This window comes from Calonectris borealis, chromosome W, assembly GCF_964195595.1.
Source record: "Calonectris borealis chromosome W, bCalBor7.hap1.2, whole genome shotgun sequence".
NCBI lineage: Eukaryota > Metazoa > Chordata > Aves > Procellariiformes > Procellariidae > Calonectris > Calonectris borealis.
This window is the reverse complement of record NC_134351.1, coordinates 2864282-2885698: the sequence shown is the minus strand read 5'-3', so window position 1 is coordinate 2885698 and position 21417 is coordinate 2864282. Positions and strand designations below refer to the sequence as shown.

General features: G+C 44.1%; 1 protein-coding gene across 1 annotated transcript in view; it reads left to right on the top strand.

Annotated features, from left to right (window-relative positions):
• Nucleotides 1–486: 486 nt before the first annotated feature.
• Nucleotides 487–21417, top strand: part of LOC142074710 (netrin receptor DCC) — a 566907-nt gene continuing 545976 nt past the window's right edge. The window contains exon 1 of the mRNA XM_075135512.1: nt 487–577. Within this exon, the coding sequence (XP_074991613.1) occupies nt 487–577 (91 nt within the window). The remainder of the gene's footprint in view (nt 578–21417) is intronic.

Below are 21417 nucleotides of genomic sequence, written 5' to 3'. Positions count from 1 at the left end.
GCTTGCGGCGCTGCCCCGCGCCTGCCGCCGAGGAGGCAGAACCGCACGCTCCCCGGGTTGCACCGCTCCGGGTTTTTCTACGCGTGCACCGGGGCTTTTTTCCCCCGAATTTTTTCTTTTTTTTTTTTTTTTTTTTTTTGGTACTTTGCACGGTGTTGGACATGGAGCCGCCGCGACTCTTTTGATGCACGCCGGACGGCTTTTTGGCAGAATTTTCCTCTGTATGGTTTTCCAGCGGTGGGAGGACCCTTCCCCATCCTTCCCCGTCTCCTTGAGTTAGTTCCCTGCACGCTCGGGAGCCTCGGAGCCTCCTGGACTGAATGCAACTTTTTTTCCTCGCTCCGCACCCCTTCCCCCTTTGCTGATCCCTGTCAGCAGGGACCGAAAAAAAAGCCCCGGCGAGGAGGAGGAGGAGGAAGGGGCTGTGCGTGCATGTGTGGTTGCTGCTGGTGCTCAGGACCCGAATCTGTAGGTGTGTGTTGAAATATGGAGAATAGTCTTGGATGTGTTTGGGTACCAAAGCTGGCTTTTCTCCTCTTCGGGTTTACGCTGGCGAGCCTGCATCCTCGAGTCTCCGGTAAGTCACTGTGCCTTATTTGCCTTTGCGCTCCGGGGCGAGGGTGATTTTTCTCCGCATCCCAAAACAATGTGCCCGTTTTTCTTGTGCTAATGGACTTTTCTCACCCTCTGCGAACGTGATTTGGTTTTTCGGGGGGTTTTGTTGTTGCCGTTGCTCGCTAGTGTGAGATTTGCATCACTTCCCACAGATGGGAAGGGGGAACCGGGGTTAGAAGCGCCTTGCGTAGCCTTGGAGAGAAAGGGCAGCACTGGAAAGAAGGAAATCCATGGAAAATAAAGGAGAAATGTGGCAGGAGGTGGCATAATAGGTGTGTAAGTGTGTGTGCAGTGGCGGTGGTAGGGTTAGTTCCCATTCTCTTTTGCACCTCATCCTGCTTTTAGTTGGATGTATGTGCCTGTAGCTTTTCGGGTCTATGTGCTGAAACCAAGGGAGGGGGTTGCCTTTACTGGGTAAAGGAATAAAAGCAGCAGATGAGTTAGCAAGGCAGAAAACGCAGTTATCTGCAAAGCGTCTTCCAACTCTATTAGGCTGCAATTCTTTGGGGCTGCACCTCTCTCGCCGCACTTGGCAGGCACATTTTCTAATTAAAAATGGCAAAGCCAGTTGTGTGTGGAACCAGGGTAGGGGAGGAACAGCGGGAACTGACACAGCGATGCTCTGGGGCTACTTGTGCAGGAGGTAGGGAAGGGCTCAGCGGTACACAGATCTCTTATTCAAAAAGAAAGAAAAGAGAAATGGGAGGGTGAGCCAAGAAGTGTTAGGAACTAAGAAAGTGCAGCTTTGATTTGCAGGAGGCTCAGGGTGTGAGTGCATGGTGGAGGGAGATGCGTGCAAGGAAATACTATTCTCCGGTGCTTGTTTAATTTTCTCCAAAAGAAAACGAGGAACACTTCAGTAGGAGAAACCTTGGGAAGGGGGAGTGTGGAAAATACAAAAAAGGATCCGAGCACACGTCTGTGCACACTGCTTTCGCAGCAGCGACGGAGGAACAATGGGAACCGACTCCCCACACCACGCACACCAGCACTAAAGCAGGTTTTTGTGATGGGGAAAGTGCTGCATACGAAGTGTTTTGCAAAAAGATCCTCGGTGTCTTCTGGCAAAGCTCAGGTTATCAGCTGTATGCAAATGGCAATCGCCCATGGAGGTGGTGCTTCCTTTACGCAAACGAGTGTATCTTTTGATTGTCCTGATTTTGGGGAGTTGGCAAGTAAACTGGAAGATGCTTCTCTGCCAAACCAGGAGGTTTATTTTGCATGTGCGCTTGTGCATGCGTGTGCCCAGCATTGTCCTCTGCAATTACTTGCGTGGAAGGTGGGACCCAGGCAGTGGGAGCAGGGTAACGAATAGGTGTCTCTCTTGCCTTTCCAGCTTAAAGGCTGGGAGCTGGGAGACATGGCAGTGATCCTTCTTCGTGAAAGATGATTGACTTGCAGGCTGCTTTGCTGCCAAGGGAGGGGATGGAGTGAAAGCCTCTGTGTGTGAGTGCCTGAAGAGGGGAGGAAGCCGTGTGCTGTGTCAGGGGCCAAACGTGCTGCAAACCCATTGCTCCCACAGCATTGGTATTGTTTTGTGGTACGCGGAAGAAACAGGCTGCTTTCCAGCTGCACGTCTTGGTTGTGCATTTCACACCCTGTCTATGATACACCAGGTTTTTATTGCACTGATTTTCAAGGTGGCATCTTTGCGTTGTACCCAATTCCTTGCACTGCACTTCACAAGCTGCAAATGGGCAAAGTTTTCCCAGCGTGGCAACCCCGAGGGCCGTCATGAGTTTGTGCTTTCCTGAGCATCCCTGTCGTCATCCCAAGTCAGCCAACAAAACCGAATAAAGCAGATCTTGCCCCGCTTGGGCAAGGCTTCGGCCTCTGCTTGCTCACTGTGGTGTTTCCACTCCACCTGCGAGCTGGCGTGCTGTGGGCAGGAGGTGCGGGCAGCACACTGTGCCTGGCGCCTGGCACGGTCCCCGCGCAGCAGGGCACAGGCAGGCAGCGAGTGCTGCTAACAAAGGGCTCCTGGAGATGCTGCACAATGGGGCCGGCTCCTTTCTTGCTCCTTACCTAAAGCCCGGAGCTGCCGTGGGCGTGCAGGGGTGCGTTCAAAACTTTGGTACCCAAGGGCAGCGGCACATCCACGCGCGGGCAGGGACACGCTGCTTCTGCGCCGGAGTCAAGTCCTGTGCTCGTTGTTTGCCATTGTGTGAGGAGCAAAATGTTTTGGGGGATGAGACAAAAAGTAAAGCACACCATCGGACTTTTCCTGGTTAAAAACGTGTATGTGCGCACGGAAGAAAAGATGACAGGCAGTGTTTGCCATTTTGGAAAGAGACCATGGAAAACGTGTTGCTGATAAAGACAGATGTTAATTAATTATGGTGCTGTATGTATTAAAGTAACCACAAAATACCTTCCCTTTTTTTTTTTTAATGTGCATGTGGAAATTTAACTCAATCTCAAAGGTTTTTTTGTGAATGGCTTCTGTGTTTGGTGTCTTTGACTCCCACTAGATCTTGGTGAGAAATTTAGTGTTAGTGCAGCATGTCAGAGCCCAGCGATGTCTGGGTACTATGGCAATCACTTCTGTGAGTGGTGCAGTATAAATCACCAGTGACCTGTCACAGCATCCATTTCACATGCGCTGCACTTGCCCTCTGTGTTTCGAGGTGTGTGAGCCACCACATGCGTTATAGGAGTGGGGTAACCTCCGTGCGTTCATGGGAGTATTTTTAAAAATGGAATTGAGCTTAGTTGAGGACGAGCAATTTACATTTGAGTAGTTGTCTTCTTTCTATAGTTTCTTGAATATTTTTGTATATAGTTCTTACTGGTTTATGTCTTTTTGTCCTCACTCCCCCCTTCTCCACGTCCATATGGATACAGTACCAATGCTGACTTCAAATAGACAGTCAGGAATGTTTGTTTTCGATGAGATTATGCCAAGTGTAACAATGTTCAGATTTCACACTTAGTTCATTTATCCTTGACTGCTACTCCCTTCCTTCCTAACACAAAACTTTGTGTGAAAGGTCTATTCCAGGGCCCAAGACATGGCAGTGCCATCAAGATATTCTCCTTGTATTTCTCTGTTTGTCTGAACCCTTCTTGGATTGCCTGTTTTATGCTGGGACAGTAAGATCTTTGGGGCAGGACTGTAAGGGCTTTGCTATGCATGCAGATTCACAACAGGATCATGGTCTGCAGTGAGGGCTTCCAGGATCAAAATGATTAATAAATACATCTGCGCTTCTCAAACTTAGGGAAGAAAACCTGTGGCACTGCTCGTTCCAGATGCAACCTGCAATCCAGGCGAGTTCTTCACACCGTCTGACCAAGCTTAAGTTTAGAGCTAGTGCACTGACCTTGCTGTTTGCATTTCCCTGGAGCAGCCCGGGTGGAGATGGAGGAGCAAGTGCTGCCTCCTCCCAACGCACCCAGACTTTCACTCCACTGCCCAGGAAGCAGAGCACCTTGTTTTGCATCCTCGTCCTGTCTCATATTTTGACTGGCAAAAGGCAGTGCTGTAGGTGGGCTGGTATTTCCCAGTATCTTGTTGCTTAACACCATCCTGGAATAATGTGGGTTCTGCCTGAGCTCAGTCCCTGAAGTGTGTGTTGCATGTGACGCCTGGGTTGGCCTTTTCTAACAGGAGACTGCTGTCAATCCAGTGACATGACAGCTAAAATAAGTCTTTCAGAGTCATTCATCAGATGCTCAGCACACAGATTTTCTGCCAGATGTCCTTTAGAGGGCCAGTACTGATTTTTTAAATGTTATTTTTATGAGATAAAATAATGCTACAAAATTGAGTGTGTACTATGTGCCTGCTTGCGTGGCATATCCAGCTGCAAGGATAAAACTCTGCAATGGGTTTGCACCTCCATTCTTGGTGGGAAAGGTTGTTGTAGAGACTTCAGCAAACATGCTAATGTGAGGAAGCTGTGAAAGAAGTTTGCCCTTTCCTGGTATTTTAACATCTTACCAGACTGAAGCTCGCCGGTTCCCTTCCACACTAGCCTAAGAGAAGGCTTAGCTGGGCCACTGCGTGGGTGTAGGGACACTCAGACTCGAAGGCTACATGTGAGCCAACAGGTGGGTGCTCGCCTCAGGTTTGCTGTTGCAAATCCCTTGATTGATGCGATTTACAGAAGTTAGTCACTTCATGTATTGAACGAAGTGGTTGTGAAAGAAGCTGACGCTCAAAGAGGGGACCATGTTTTCACATGCCTAATTTTCTTGTCTGCCGAAATGCAGATCTGTAACAGCGTGAGTCAGTGCAGCCAGTCTCTTTGTTGTAATACAAAAAGATGTAAATTTCTTAAAATGTTGGCCTTGCCTGAATAAAAAGTATACTGACAAATTCCACTGAGGCTTTCATGATTAATTAACTAAAGGCAAAAAAAGTCACTTGCTCTGTTAAAATTACCCCTTGGGTGAAACATTGACCTGAATTTTTTATTTCCATTGGAATCCAAAGTAAACATGCTGGCCCTGTCCTCGTTTCCCTTACATCCCTCTTACCGCAGCCATGGTGCCCCGGGCTGGACGGAGGTGCTCCTGCCCGGGAGCGAGAGCATCGGCTTGGGAGGCAGCACCCAAGTCTGCAGAGTGCAGAGCGGTCCCCACTCCTCTGGAAAGCATCTACCACCAGGTGCTGTTTGCTATTCCCGGAGTCTCTGAACACCCTTACTTTTAATTTACCCACGGGAATTCCTTTCTCCATGCTGGCCTGAAAATTCATCAGCCAAAAAATAGGTGCCACGACGTTCCTTATCCGAACTGTGAGGTTGTGCCGCAGGCAGAGCTGAGCTCACGTGGTTTGCAGGGAGCTGGCCTCAGTACCGGTGTTTATGCCATTTTCTATCCGGCTCCCTGGTGAATGTTTCTGATGTTCACTTTAAAGAATTTCTTCTCAAATGTTTGTTGTGGGGATGGCTTAAATTGTGACTGGTTCTGGTCCTTGGGAAATAAATCTACTTTATGTGTCCGTTACCTATCTCCTCCTCCCCATCCCCTTCTATAAACTTCACAGTCTTTATTACCACTTCTGCTGTTGAAAAGCAACTATGGTCTCCTCTGCAAGATAAAGGATGCTTGATGCTTGGGAATCTTTTTTCAATATGGGTGGAGAGGCTCGGGCATTTGAGATTTGCTGCTTTGGGTCTTCTTTTTGGGTCTGTAAGGAAAACAAACTGTGGAAAGCGATGACTGAAAGTGAAGTGTAGCTCCTGATTTCTGACAGTAAATTCACTGGTAAAATAGAGTATGTTATTCCTGAAAGATAACACATCAGGTAATTGTAAACCTAGCAGAATTGTTTCTTTCTGACAACGTTTCTCAATTTCAGCTTTGATATGAAGGGCTACAGCTAAATTGGGCTAATGACAGAACATCTCGCTCGAGAGTTTGGAGATGTCTGCACTATAAAGGAAACTGAATTCTCGGAGAGGCGCGATAAACGCACAGTTAAATGTCTCAATTTCTGTCTCGGTTGATGGCAGTCATTTGTCGATGGTAATGCCAATATGTGCTGTAATTTTATAAATGCTCTGAAGTATTCAAAATACATTGAAAACGATTCTAAATTGCTGCCCGAAGTTTTAGCAAAATAGTGGTTGTCAAACAGAGAAGCTGAAGGAATAGTATCTTCTTGGAAATTGCATTACTGGCTGAAAACTGCGTATCTTCTTGGCCTGCGAACTAGAGTTTGAAACAGGAAGACTACTGATGTTTTGATGATTTTCTTTACTTCTATGGTGCTTTATGAACAATCGGATTCACTGGTTTGATCATGTGCACCCAGCCCGTGGTCACACTTTCTTGGGCTTGAGGGCTCACCGGGTGCCTCCTGTCCCAGCTTGGAATCAGAAGGTGAACAACAACTGACTTTGCTTTAGTATCAACCAACAAAGCTTTGATATCAATTTCCATCTGTTTTGGAAAACTGCATCCTGACCAGCGAAGAAGTTTGACTCATTGAAACAAATACTCACTGTCATTCTCTTCTGGGGTCTTACAGCTAGAACAAAGGGTGACAAAAATAGGTAAAGTGTAAAGCAAAGATACTGGAAATTACACAGAATAACTCCTGCTCTGTGCACGTAGCTTCCTGGACAGTGAAACAACCCCAAACCCCCAATGCAGGTGTTGATGAAAACATTTGTTTTAGTTGGTGAGGGTAGGGTAGTTGGACACTTAAGGTGACATTGTTACGAAACACAGAATTTATCCAAATCACAGAGGTGGCGCTTGCACAACATGGATGTGCCGTGGGATGAGGACGTACCATGGGAGGTGAGGCTGCTCGTTGGGGAGTGGATGGAGAGCTTTATAAATTGCAGGGTTATGACTCTTTTGAGAGGCTCTGTAGATTAGCTGAGCTAAGGTCAGCTCTTCAATCACCAGAAGAGCTCTGCAATGAATGACAGTCTCCTGGTTCATATTTTTATCATTTATATATAATAATAGTTTCACTGCCTGGTGTCCACGTTCTGTATACCCTGACAGTCAATGGGGGCTTCAGATGTGCTGGCAGGGACTGTGTTTGTCCTGCACAGGTGAGGAGCTACATTTCTGTATTTCCAAGTTGCCTTTGCTTATTGCTTTCCTTTTTTCCCCTCAATATCATAGCTTCATTCTTGTCTCCTATTTCTCAAGTTTTTGTTTACTCCCACCGCATACCTTCCGCCATCTCCACAGTTGCCCAATGCTTGATCAAATCTCAGTGCAGCCCTGCAAGTACAGACTGGTTTGGTAGAAGTAGCAGCAAGGTTACTCTTGGATATGGGTAGTTTCTACAATGAAAGATTAAGAAAGTAGAGAGATTATAGCATTATAAATTGGGCTAAAACTAACTATTTGCAGTTCCCCGCTTGCTCTTGGGTACACTGAGTAGAGAGAGATTGTCATAAAAAAATAGTGGCACAAAGTTTGTATCCTCTGCCTGGCTGGTCACAGATGTGAGTCACAAGGCAAAGCAACTAAGGAGAAGTCCTCACTTGAGTCCTGTATATGATACGCTTGTGCATGTGCTTGAGATCTTGCGGCCAGGATGGGAACAGATCATGTCACTAAAAGAGGAGTCATATGCTCTTTTAGTCTGTTCTATGTATGGACAGTCCATATAACTTCACCTATTTACCTTGTAGTGCTTTGATGGGCTGGAGAACATTCTCCCTTGGCAGAGCTAATTGCATTCTCTGGGTTGCTTTTGGCTTGCTTGTTTTTCCTTTGTTTCTCATTTGAATTTGCTTGGCTTCAGTTTCTTGCCACTGGTTCGTGCTGTGCCTTTCCTCGCTAAACTAACAGTGAATTCTCCCTGAGAAGGTATGAAGTACAGTGAAGGCACATCTTCATATCGTTTCTGACAAGCTGAACAGATTGATGCTGGATGGATGCTCCAGTGCTGCCCTGAAGGGCCAGGCAGCCTGATCTGCCTGTGCTGCTGCCTGTGCAGCCGGAGCCTGCGCCCGTCCCCGTCCCGTCCCATGCCCATAGCTGAGCTGCCGGCAGGAGCAATCCCAGTGAGCCAGAGGCGGTTGCTCTTGGCATAGCTGAACACCGACCTCATAAATATTTTTTCAGAGGCTTAGTCCAGGTTCCATGTCCCTTTTTCTTGGAGTGTATTTTGAGGAGGAACATAAAAGTGCCCAGCAACCAAAACTGGTTCAGTGAATCAGCAAAATCTCGGTTTGAAAAGTGTCTGAAGGCTCGCACCTACGTTAACTGTGTGACCTGCAGCTAAACTGGTGGGCATTTCTGTCTGGCTATCAAGCTCTGAGAGCAGTAATTAGATGAAACATGACAGCTCTGGACAAGGTCAATTGATATAATTGTGTAAAGCATTTCTTTCTAGAGGCAGGACTCCCCAAACCTGAAGGTTGCTTCCCTAGGAGTGGAGTTGACATAGGAGCAAGGTGTGGGCTATCTTGGGGCTGGCAGCAGGTACCGAGCAGAGTTGGATGTTTCATCCTTAGCCCACAGCTACCCAAAAGGGCTCATTTGGTGCAGAGTTCATGCATGAACCTCCTTCCACCTGAGTCTCTCTCCAATACTCTTCTTCTCACTAGCCAAAGACTAAAAAGCATTTTGAAAGCATCCTTTCAAGTTTCTATCCACAATATTCATTCTTTTTTTCCTCTTAGAAGCATCAGGGGAAGAAGACATACATTTAAAAAGGCTCTGAAGGGCCTTCGTCCATATTCCCTTCCTTTTTTTTTTCTTCTCTGCCTTCTGATGCTCAGAAGAAGAAGAAGAAGAAGAAAAAAGCCCCTAAAGCTTTCCCTCTGCTCTTCCCTGGTCCTGAAGACATGCAACAGATCGCGGTCATGGTGAGACCCAAATGCACCAACCTGTTGACTGTTGAAGCAGTGCGTTTTCTTGCTCGGGTTGAGGTTTCGATTGTTGTTGTCTTGGTGGCAGGTGCTTGTGCCGGATCCCAGGGAAGGACCGATGCAACTTCTCTGTAGGTCTGTAATTAGTAATCATGGCTTTGGCTGGAGAACAGTCTGAGCGAGGGCCGTGAAGAAGAGTGCTCTAGCAGAAGAGGGGATGTATTTCAGGAGATGGGTGTAGATGGCATTTCATATATACATATATATATATGTATGTATTTAATATGGTTGCAGTGATGTGGGGTTTTCCCTGTATTCACCAAATTCTGTAAATTTCGTACTCATTTTCCAAATGTCGTGGTGCTTTTCATACAGTGTTTCTCCTATCCAAAGTGAAAATCTTTTTTCCTAGTTTGTCCCTCCTTTATTGTATTATAGATGCTTCTGAATGTGCTATTGGTGTGACTGGTTATCCTAATATCCTACATGTCATTTATAAATTTGGCAAAAAGGCCCACGATCCCCCATTCTGCTTTGGAAGGAAGCTTCCTACGTGGTTTTCTGCTCAGAAGATTGAAAAGGTTTAGATGAATTACTGAAAAGGAGTCTGTCATACATATGAAAGTAGGTAATGGTCTTAGATTTAGACTTTGCTGTTAAAAAGGACATTGGCATTTTTATGTATTTATTTATAGGGGCTCCAGACCTTTATATTTTCCCTGGACACAATGAATACCGTGTCCTCCTGTGTGAGAACCAGCGTGAAGCGAGTTAAAAAATTAACTGGATCTGACAGCTCTTGTTCTACCGTTCATGATTAAGAGGATGCAAAACGGAGACGGTTTCATACCACTGGATAGTGCCAGAATGGCTTTTTTCTGCGTCCACAGAGATTTATAAACGTAGAAATTTTCTGTGCCTGTGACAGAGAGACGCCAAAAGGGGCTGATACCACCCATGGTCCAAGGGTTGCTAGGACATTTAGCAAACCATCCCTATAGGGATGCTTAGAAAAAGGTGTTAATGCATAAGATTTTAAAGTGCTGTAGGACTGAGGGTGTTGTACGTGCAGTGCTTTTTGCAAAAATCGTGGTGTTCTATGTTTTTAGATTTCCAACTCTAGTTGTTTTTGATGTAAAAGTAAGGGGAAGCTCAGTTTGTGGAAATTAAAACAACTGTGTGCTTTGGAATATCAGGTGTGCGTTACAAGAAATATATTCAGTTCTGGCAGAGGCTGTTACACATGGCAGTTTGCTGTGATCTCCCTCTCAGTCAAACATTACTCATTCTTTGTTTTCATTAATCTGAAATAAAGGTCATCTGGATGAAAGATTCAGGAGAAAACTGGGTAAACAGCTGTATTTCCATACTGCCCACACAATTCTCTTAAGCCCATAGTAATGGAGAATAAATCAGATATTTTTTTAATCCATCAAATTTTAATGATTTAAACAATTATAAAAAGAGAGAGAAAGGTTGTTTCAGTACATTAGGCCAGATTCTCAACCGGAATTAAATCTTCACTGACTTCCACGGAGACACCTTCACATGAACAAAATCCTCCTAACCCAGTTTGTTGTTGATCATTTGCATTCTTTATATGCTCACACAGACGCTGATTCTCTGCAACCAAATAGCTTTGCTACAGCAGGTGTATTGATATTAAAAGGGTTGTTAACATCTCTCCAGAGGGGGATATTCGGTTACCAATAACTCTATCAAGCTTTTCCATCTGTGTAGGGAATTTGTCGGAAGCTGGTGTTACGTTATTAAAAGTATTAGTTATCTCTTGATTTGTGTCTAATTGAATTACATCATTAATAGAACTCAATTACAATCAATGGAAAATGATATCACTGCAAGGACAGTGGCGACTCGAGGTTGTGAGTAATGCTTTGTGCTCAACCAACCAGTCACAAATGGGGCAGCGCCATGACTCTCTTAATGAGCAAATTTTCCGATCCTGACCGAGGGGAGGTTTCCTGCTTAAATGGGCATGCTGGCTTGGAGCCACCCAAATCCCTTGGCGCTGTCTCTTCATTGCAAATTGTTTTCAATTTTCATTTTCATTGTTTTTTGTGAATCAAGTATGAAATAGTTTTAATCTCAAAAATGCAACAAAATAATACTCTGGCTTTTTTTTCTTTTTTTTTTTCCTGATGCTCCTTACATAAGCTTAATCTGTCTTTATCACAAATTCTGGAAGTACTGTGGAGTGAGGCCATCGACGAAGAATCACAGGGGGCATCCCTGTGTGTGCCAAGCCCGGGCTGTTGGTGTTGTGTTGTTACTCACATTACTCCTCCTTTTTTATATCAGAGCTCGCAGAACATCCCAGGAATGACAAGTGCATCAGTCAATAACAACAAAACTAGCTAGCTTTCCAAAAGACACCAAACGCACGAGACTTGGGAGATCAAGCTCAAATCCAAACAGAGAGAAACTGGAGCAGAGTCCAAAGTGACAGTATCAGAGTGGTGGATTTCTAGTTTTTGCTGAGTTGGAGATCCTGGCCGTACAAATGAAACGTTGCTCCGCAGGGAAGTGGAAAGAAAGGTGTAGACTGTCACTTGGTTGTTTAATTTGCTGCCCACCAGAGATGGACACCAACTGCTACTGGTGGCAGCGAGACCTCTGGCTGCAGCAGAAGTGCAAAAGAAAGATGCTGCAGTGACAATACAGAACAAACAAGATTATCCATCACCCGTGAGACTCAGAGAGCTATACCTTCAGGAGTATGTTATAGCAGAACCCCGGGCTATATTATACCATTCATTTTTTTTAAAGTAATACTCTTGACAGGTTTTAATGGGAAATTCCACTTACAAATCAATGGTGTGATTCAGTCCTGTATTTATTAACACATTCCTCAGATTGCAGATGAGTGAAACTACCTGAGTACAATTCAAATGGCCCTTAAATGTGGAGTGTGATAGTATTTGAGTGTCCGATAATTTATATGGCCAGACTCTGTCTCAGTAAATGAGATCTGTCTCTGTGCATTAATATGCCAAATACCTGATAGCAATAACTATTTCATTAGTTCTGATTGTTTCTGACATCTCTTATATCGCCAGGAGTTTCCCTGCATCACCCTTTGCTGGGCTCCAGGCTTTGCCACTAAACGCTCTGTTCCCATATGGAAGGTAAATGGGTTGTGTCAGAAATAAGTAAACCTTTATATAAGGTCAGTCTGGGTCATTGCATGACTAAAAAACATCAAAAAACGCAACCAGACACTTCTGGAGCTGGGGTTAACTTTCCCTGTTTCCTCAGTCAGCTAAATGAATGCTGATGCAGAGGTTTCCATGTGCTTCTCCTTGGCTGAGCTGTAGAGCTAAAAATCCCGTGGTCCTTCCCACGAGTAAACCTGATGCTGAGGCCAGTCCCCTTTGAGGTAGAGTTTTTCTCTAATTTTCTATTAGGTTTTCAGTCATTCCAGTTCTAAAATCTCGTTTTCCCAAACTGCTCTGTGACGCTCCCATGGCCTTCCAAGTGTCCCATTGCTGCTTCTCCACGAAGTTAAATGAGGATGGGGAGGTGCTTATCACAGTTAAGGCTAAACAACTGCAAACACCTGTGAAGGACGGTAAAATGCTTCGAGATTCCTGTAGTAAAAGGGTATGACACAACTGTAACGTATGGCTGTCATAAAATGCTCATCATCCTAGCGCTAGTAAGCTCTAAATGAGACTAGAGTTAGCCTGACAATAAATTAGATTTTAAAAGGTAATTCGGTGAATGTATGATGAAAATTTGGCCTCTTCGTTTATGATCTGTCAGCAACTTACCTGAATTTGTTTCTTATTTTTTGTAGAACATTTCTTGATGGCATGTACATTACTCTGTAATATAAAAATGTGAGCAGCTAACGGTTTCCAAAATCCATCCCTAGGAATAGCCTGTTTGGCTCCTGGGAGGACGTTGGTCTTTTAAAATTATAATCGGTAAACATTTTCCCAAAAATCTTTGGCAGATGCCTCCCAAAACTATGACTGAAAAAAGCATATTCCTTCTTTGTGGTCATTAGTCTTAAAACGGTAAGTGCTCGTAAGTGCTGAAGGCTTTCCCTCACCCCTCTGTTACTGCATGAAATACATCCCTGGCATTCGCAGCCCTAATAAGCTGAAGAGGGGGTGAAAAATACCCCTCTGCGTTCCTTTGAGCAGCAACAGGTGACTTCTTGGCATTGCTCGTCATGTCATTTTTCTGCTTCCTGAGCAGATGCATGGTAACCTTGCATGAAATAAAAATGGCAAGCCAACAGGCAAATAACAAAGCTGAGGGCAAGTATCAACTATTGCTTCACAGTTTGTACTTCAGGAATAACCATAATGTTTCCAGCCCAGGACTTAATTGTCAACTGTCAGGACTAGAAGGGCTACAGCTAATGAACACATCCCGTCCTCTGCTCCTACCTTCTTGTAAATCCTACTTTGTACTTTTTTTTTGTTCTACGGTAGTTTTGTTCATCATGACAGAAAGTCGATTTAAGTGGAGGAGAAGGGAATAGGACAATACAGCACACGGCAGTGCTGCGCTCAACATGTGCTGCAAAGCCCGGTGGAGGCTGGACTCTGGAGCCAGCCCAGCAGTTCTAAATGCTATGACGGCTTTTTTGTAGCTTTGAGCTTTAGTTTGGCGCATATCCTTAAATCCATAACAAATCCGCATCTGATATCTAGGGGAGAAAACTCCTTAAATGATCACAAAAGAGGCAGGTTGGAGGAAGAGTGGAGGGAAGGGGCTGTTGCAGTCCTGTTAGCATCAGCCCTTGCAGGTGTCGAGCTGCCGTCTTCTGCTTGTACAGCCACAGTTAAAACAGCTGCCAGATTTGGGATCAGAAGGGAATTTTCCCCTAATGGCCAGATTGCTAGGGACTGTTTTCTCTCGTAGAGTGGGATCTGCTGGGCTTCCTAGCATCTTGTGTGCCATTCAGGGACATCAGTATCCCCACGTCTCCTCCGGTAGTTATGGTTTCTGGTCTTTAAGGAGGTCGTAAGAAGGGTGCCTGCAAGTATTTTGGGGGTTCATGGCATGCGGTGAAGCTCTGTGGACCTATCTGCAGTAGGTGTCCTTTCTGTAGCTCTTCTGTGGAGTGGGCTTGATGATTCTGGTTGTCCCCTCCTGTCCAAAGCCCCATGCAGGATCATTCCTTCTGCACCTTTGGTCAAATTGGAGCCCTGCCTGCTGGGACCTCCCCACTGTGAGTGATATACTAAATAATCTCTTTTAACTTCACATTCCTGGAAGCTTGTTGTTTAAGGCATAGTAATGTCTGTTAATCTGTGGAGAAAAATAGTCATCTCCAGGTGGTGAATCGTCTGACCTGCCTTGATGTTTATCTCAGGGTAATGGTAACCTTCACAATAGCTACTTTATTCCTCCGTAATTGAAATTCATTTCTATGACTGTATAGTATTAAGAAAACCTTACCATCAGTATTAAAAAAGACACTGACTTTTTCAGCCTTGTGCAAATGATTTCTAATGTGGGCTTGGTATTGAATTAACAAAGCGACCTTGGTGGCATTTACCTAGAGCATGGAGCATGGGCAAACGAGAAAACGGAGCCGCTGCAATTAGAGGCACTGCAGACAGCAAGGCTCTTTTATCAAAGCTTGCCTTGGAGCATGGGATGCCTCAAGCAAGAATCTGTAAGTGGAAGCAGAGGCAAGGAAATGGTTATTATCAGAGGGTTAGGGCAGATCCTTTTGAAACTTTGTTGTCTACTAGATCATGCTAAAGAAAAGGAGCTGAAAGTTGACAAACTCTCCTATACATTAGAAAAGAGCAAAAAGTGATTTCCTCTGTCAGTATTTTCAAGCCATTCCTGCAACACTGCTGAGAGAGACCTGTTTGCTTCGAGAAGGACACCCTCATCATTTTAGGTAGCGAATCAGCCAGGGCATTTTCTTTTTTTTTTAATGAAAGACTGCTTGTAAGTATCCTGTAATATGAGGTTATTTACTTATTTTATTCTTTTTGTAACAAATTACATGTAAAATAAACAGAAATACACTTTCTGCTGAACTGGACCAGGATCTATCCCTCCTGCCAACGTCTAAAGTGAGACAACTTAACTGCTAATCTTACCGCGGTAGGCAGTGAGCGTGGATCGTAATGAAGACGGTGTATGAAGATTAAAACATAAACACGCAGACTTTCTCTCTTCTCTTCATCACTAAAGGAAAAGTAGTATTTGAGCGAGTCGTAGCTGTCGGTGCCCATATCCTCGCGGTGCGTGCAGCCCTGGCTCCCACCCTGCCTTTCTCCAGCTGTTAGCAGCTGTCCCGGGCTGATGTGGGTGGTCGGCAGTGGATGGCCGGGGGTAGAGCAAAGCCAACAGAGGCGCTGGGGGTTTTTGGCTGCTCCCAGCCCTGGAAGGTGGCCTCACCCTGCGAGGAGTATGTTGCAGGCCATTTCTCATACTCCTAGCATGCAGCACACTGGCATTTAGTGTGTCAGGAAACCTGATGGAATAAATGGACATTTGATGTAGTGCAGATGACTCTGCACTTAAGCAGATTTAAAAAAAATAAAAGAACTCCTTAGCCTACTGTATAGATAAGTGCATAGTTGTTCAACGTATGCTGACGCTCCATGTCGCTTTTAAAACAGCTTGTAATGATTCAGAAAAATGCTTGTTTTCTGTAAAGACCAAATGATGTACCAAAATACCTATTCCTCTTCTGAGAATGAATCAGGTAGGGCAGATCTGCTTCGCTGGCATTATCCAGGAATGGCCACTGAGATTCATGGAGTGATGCCCCAGGCACCTGATTAGACAAAATCCTGCTTTAATTCCTGATGTTCGTTAGGGGCCCGCCAGTCCCTTCAGAGCGTGTGGGCAGCATTTTGCCATCTGATAACTTCTGTGGGTGCTGTGCACGTGTGGACAGGGGATGACATGCAGTCCTGTGAACAGAGGTGGTTTAAATTCTGTATATGGTGAGTTTGTACATATGTAAGTAGGTACATTTGTGTGTGCATTGCTGTACTTGCATGTGGTTTTGTATCTCAGATATATCTGGGTGTATGTATATGTATAGAGACACATATGCACGTGTACATATATGAATGTATATAATGTATGTGTGTGCACATATATCTACAGTGAGAGAGAAAATGCAAGTTCTTAGTAGACTATAGTTAGAAAAGCAAACCAGCTTGCTAGAAGAGCTGAAAGAAAAATTGCAAGTGAGCACTACTGTGTTACTTCTTTCCTTTAGATTGTGAGCTAACATTTAAAAAAAACAAGGTAGAAAGATTTGACTAGAACTGAAGGTTTCAGTAAAATAGTTCTAATATTATTTGGTCTTCTGAGAATCAGAAGTTCAATACCAGATTAAACACATTCTAGCAATCTTTTGCCACTGTACACAGATGCTAGTTTTGTAAACTGAAATAATAGTGTGCATTGAAAGCCACAGAGGTGGCAGTCTCCCTCCCTCCATAGAGAATTAGAAAATTTCACATAGTTTTTGATCTATAGTGTAAATTAGGCCTACAAAGTGGTGTGCTACATCTTCATTAAAAGAGGAGACAGTAATCATGAGACTATGTAGCGTGATGGTGCAGGGTTTTCTGTTGTTCTTTTGTTGCTGGGTGGAGTTTTTTTTGAATTACAAATACTGAATATTGGTTTTGCACTCATGCAAAAATATGGCTTTGTGAGCTAAGTATAATGAACATAGGCATGCACAGATTTTCACTGAAAGATGTAGTGCTTTATTACAATATTGTATGTTCATGATCAATGCATGGATTCATTAAAAATATTTTTATAAGTAGAAATTTAATGTCTTCTCCTGTAAGTTATAATGATTAACAGTACCAAGGGACAGATTTTATAGGGATAAATCAGAAGTATGACTTCATGCCAACTTTTGCCCCCCTGGGGTTTTCTATTTTCACTTCCAAACAGCGATAAATTATGCATTCTACATACAATTAATGTGTTTTTAATGAACAATTAGAAAATTGCTGTGGGATGAAATTACTGTGAGGTAAACTTTGACTTCTAAAGGAAAAACTGCCCTTTGCATTTATACATGTGCCAAACTTTTTCTGTACAAGTTTTATTGTCTTTGCAATCTCTTTCAATGTTTTTCCTTGCACCTCTAAGTCTGGACCTCTGTAAAAGCTGCTGCTATGTGATAGGAAAAAAGCTGCTGATGTTTTGAGGTTTCCCGTGTTGGAACGGACTTTGGGCACAGGCTGGAAAAAGGACCTTGGAAAAGCAGAATCTGTTGTTCCTTCCTGTTGCTGCAAATCAGTATAGTCTCCTTAACCCAAAGTGGTCACACACGTGGAAATGCTGGGACAGGAATTAGGTGCACGAGGCATAAATTCTGCACCGTGATGAATCCCTGTCACGCCAGTGATCTCAGCCGAGGTTGAATTTGGGATTAGGATTGGCGCTTTAGGCCTGAGAGACACTTGCAGAGATTTCAGCTTCTGTCTGTCATGGATTTATTCTATTCGATAGAATTTGATTCCAACTGACTTTTTGTAGAAATCAGAATAATTTTCTCACACCTGTGTTTCATGAGGTGATTGGCTTTATGTGCGCAAAGAAGGTAAATGTGGAGAGTGGAAATACTGATTTGTAATGCGTTAAGCCTGAGCTTTACGTATGTAATTTGGCTCCCATATTTTGTGATGGAAATGCCTGTCTCACAAGAATATTTGATTGTAGACATTCAGTATTTTCCAGATTGAAACTGGTAACGGGTGGGCTTAGTGTGTTATATGAACATGCTGGTTAATATTCAGCCTGACCGTGGAATCACTGTAAGATGAAAATGTTTTCCCGTTATACTGTCCTGTAACTGTGAGGGTGCAGCCGAGCAGCACTCTCATTGCTTTTGGTTTGCACAACAGTGGGGCCAGGTTTTCAAGCACTTAACATTGAGTTTGGACTTCTTAAGTAGTTCAAGAGCCTGAAGTTCTGGCACTTACAAGGTGAAACAAAGATGGAAAATCTCTCTTGTTTGTGAACAAATTAAGCAGTTGCTTAAATCCCATTCTGCACAACCCAAATCCCGCACAGGTATAAAAGCTTAAGCGCGAGAGCTGTAGGAGTGCCAGCATGTGGTTAGCTGATCCGTGCCACGGTCGGGGATGCCGGCTGCTATTCAGGCTTATGTTGCGGTAAAGGAAAGTTTGCAATGTTGTGTCTTCCCACTTCTTCATGAGGATCTAAAGGGACTTTCTTACACCATAGAAGCTGGTGTGCAAGTCAGTGTTTCCACCAGATTTGGCTTTGAGTAATTAGAAGGACAGAATAATTGATTGGTTATGTTTCTATTTCTGGGTTGCTCATTATTTTAAAGTGAAGGTACTGTAAATGGGTAATCAATATCAGAGTAAAGGTACATGACATCACCTTCTGTAACTGCGGATTTCTCTATTTTGTCACTTTGTGAAGTCAAAGGACAGGAAAGCTACGGTTGAATGTCTGCTGTGACCAAACCTCTAGAAAATATCCTCTCTTGGCATGAAGCCCCCTCGACGTGCTGGGATCTTTCCAAGAATGGTGAAAAGTCTTTTGACTTTTTTGACTTCTTTCTTGAAAGAACCTCAAGTAAGTGGAGACCACATTGTCCAGATAGGTTTCATCTTAACTGTTGAGCTCAGAGGCTCTTTTTTGGTCAAATTTGACTGAGGGGTTAAACTGCCAGGGAAATGGGGTGTTTCAGACCCATAGATGGTTATGAAGAGCCTCTCAAGGAGAGGCAGCAATGTCTGTATGCTTCTTGGGAAACAGCAGGAGACCCAAAATCGAGACACCAAGCCAGACTCCGAGACTTCGACTGCTGCCAGATGTGTCTGTATTGGAGAAGAGTGGGAACAGCATCATTCCGTGCAGTGCTCCTGTCCCAGTGAAGGGGCTGTTTTAACGTAGCGTCAGCCTCAGAACAGAGCTGGGCTTCCATCTCTTGCTTGTCCTCTGCTTTGCAGAAGACCTGCATTTGGTTCCTGCTGTTGCTGGCCCATGGCCAACACCAGTGGTTTATTTAATAATGAGATGAGTCAGACATTTGTTGTGCAACTTTGTAAAGTTAATCATCATAAGAGCAGTATCCAAAATCCTTAAAACAAGACATTTTTAACTCTTTTAAAAAACAGGACAACATGATCCTGTCCAGGGCCAGCACAGTAAAAAAATTCTGCCAGCTCTTGTTGTCTCTAATCGAGAGCAATGATGTCTTCCTTCCCCCTCACACGGAGGATTTGCTGCGGCTCCCGCTGGGCTGTTTGTATTAGAAATTAAATGAAGTCAGACCTGGTTAATCCCCATCTTGCTCGGCCATATGCCTGGGTGACCAGAAGCACCATGCAGCAGACATGGTGAGGATGCGCCCTGGGCAGACGGGACTCACGGGGCTGAAGAAGCACGATGTTTATGCTGGTAAACTGGGCTGTGTGGAAATGGAGCAGAGACTTCCCTGCTTTGTTACTGAATAAAGCAGGAAGGCTGCGGGTGTTTTGGCGTCAAGGCCTCTTCTGCATTCGGTGACTTGGGTACTTTGATGGCTTTTGCATTGTGTGAAAGGCAGGAGCGTGTTGGGGCTCTGAAGGACGGAGCATGGTCGCTCGCGCTGGTTCTGCCCCAGGATGACTTTTCATGTTATTTATGTTCCTTTTCTCCAGGAAAAAAAATAGCAGAACAGCAAATACTGCACAATAAACAATCTCCGTTTACTGTAAAACTCTTCTTGCATATACTCTTCATTTCTTTTAAGGCCAAAAGCCCTTGGACAGAAAAACCCACAGAAGAAGGAAAGGGGGATTTAGTCAGCCTCTGTATGCCCTCGTGGGATAGATTTGCCCGCAGCAGTATTCTCCACCCCGTGGAGGTGGGCAGGAGGCAGTGGTTCTGCCCAGGCTCTGCCGCTCACTTTGCAGCAAGTGTTTCGCTTTTCCTTGATTCATCTTTCTTCAGCTCTATCCTGTAGATGGGTCAATCCTGTAGCATTTATCTGAGATGGCGTTAATTGGGCGGATCCTATATAATCTGATTGTGGTGGCAGGTAATGGTGGAAGCTCCTCCAGCAAAACTTACCGGGGCAGTTATTTCTGAGTGAGTCGTGCACGAGATGCTCAGAAGAAAGGGAGAGAATTGCATAAAGAAGAAAGTCAGAGAGAAACTGGAAAAGAGAGTTGGATGTCCAAATTAAATGCAACAGCAGTAATTTTTAACATGAAAGAACCAATTCATAGGAAGCTAGTGAAGTGAGAAGTGAGGCGAAATGGTGAGAAACAAGGCAAATTGCAAAGCATGAGGACACTGCCTACGGAATGGAAATACATGGAGCGGCCAGGCAGGTTAGATGAGCACTGCCTAAGTGAGGAGGGATACCCTTGTGTTAATGCAGAAATGGGTGTGAATATGCGTATGTACATTGCACAGTGTAGGCGTTGTACAGGGCAGAATAACAGGGAACAGCTAGGCATGTTACACTGCAACAGTAACTCCCCTGTTCTTAATACAGTCCCTTGCACCCTTCTATTTCCACATATACATGTTAAAGCACATATACATACACTTTCAGGTCAAATTTGAGGAAAACTTGTGAATAGTTTCAGCTGGAAAAAATACATTGTCTGCATATTTCACTGTTGAGATTTTTTTTCCTTTTTGTGCAAAACCATCTTTGTCAACCTAATGTTTGTGTTTGCATTCACTGACCCAAAAAGCAATTATTCGCACATCTCTACTAAGAGATCTCAATGACAGAACCTTTCTCTTCACCGTCCCACATACATGTGCTCATGCGTATATGCACTCCATATAGCACTGGATTTCCAAATATACATAATGCCTGTGTATTTCTTTTCAGTAGAATAAGTTGGATTCTTGAGATTTGTGGGCTTTTGAGTACTTGAAAGTCATATTTCAGATTTCTTAACTGAAACTTTGGGTTTCAATTAGTTGGAGGTTTTTCTGGTTAACACCCAGCTGAAAACAAGTGCTCAAAGCTGTTTGTCTCTTGTTTCAATTTCTGGTAATTGCAAATAGATTGAAAAGATTTTATACAAATTTTGTTCTAAAAATTAATCACCCTCCGCAAGAAGCCAAAACATGATGTTTTTTAAGAGACCTGCTTTGAATCTTCAGCTGTGTGCATGCTGGGCTGCTGTGATAAATGAGCTCAGGGCTGTGCTGTGACTCCAAGCTCAGAGATCAAATGTTTGATGGATGCTCATACAAATGTCTGATGCCTAAATAACAAACTAAGCAGCAAAAAGTTTGGAGTATGACTTCCAGGAATGACCAGTCCTATGGGAGAGTGGGGATGGTGGGATGTGAATTAATGATCAGTCCCTCATGCTGTTTAAGTCAATGAAAAGCCAAGACTGACTGACGTCCTGTTTGTCCATACAGGGAAAGGATTTCTAGAGGAGCAGTAGATTTTGCAAATAAAAATCAGGATGCGTTTTCTAGCAGTGCTGTCTCTGATGATTAGAGGTAGGGAAGGATGCACAGTAGGGCTGTGTGG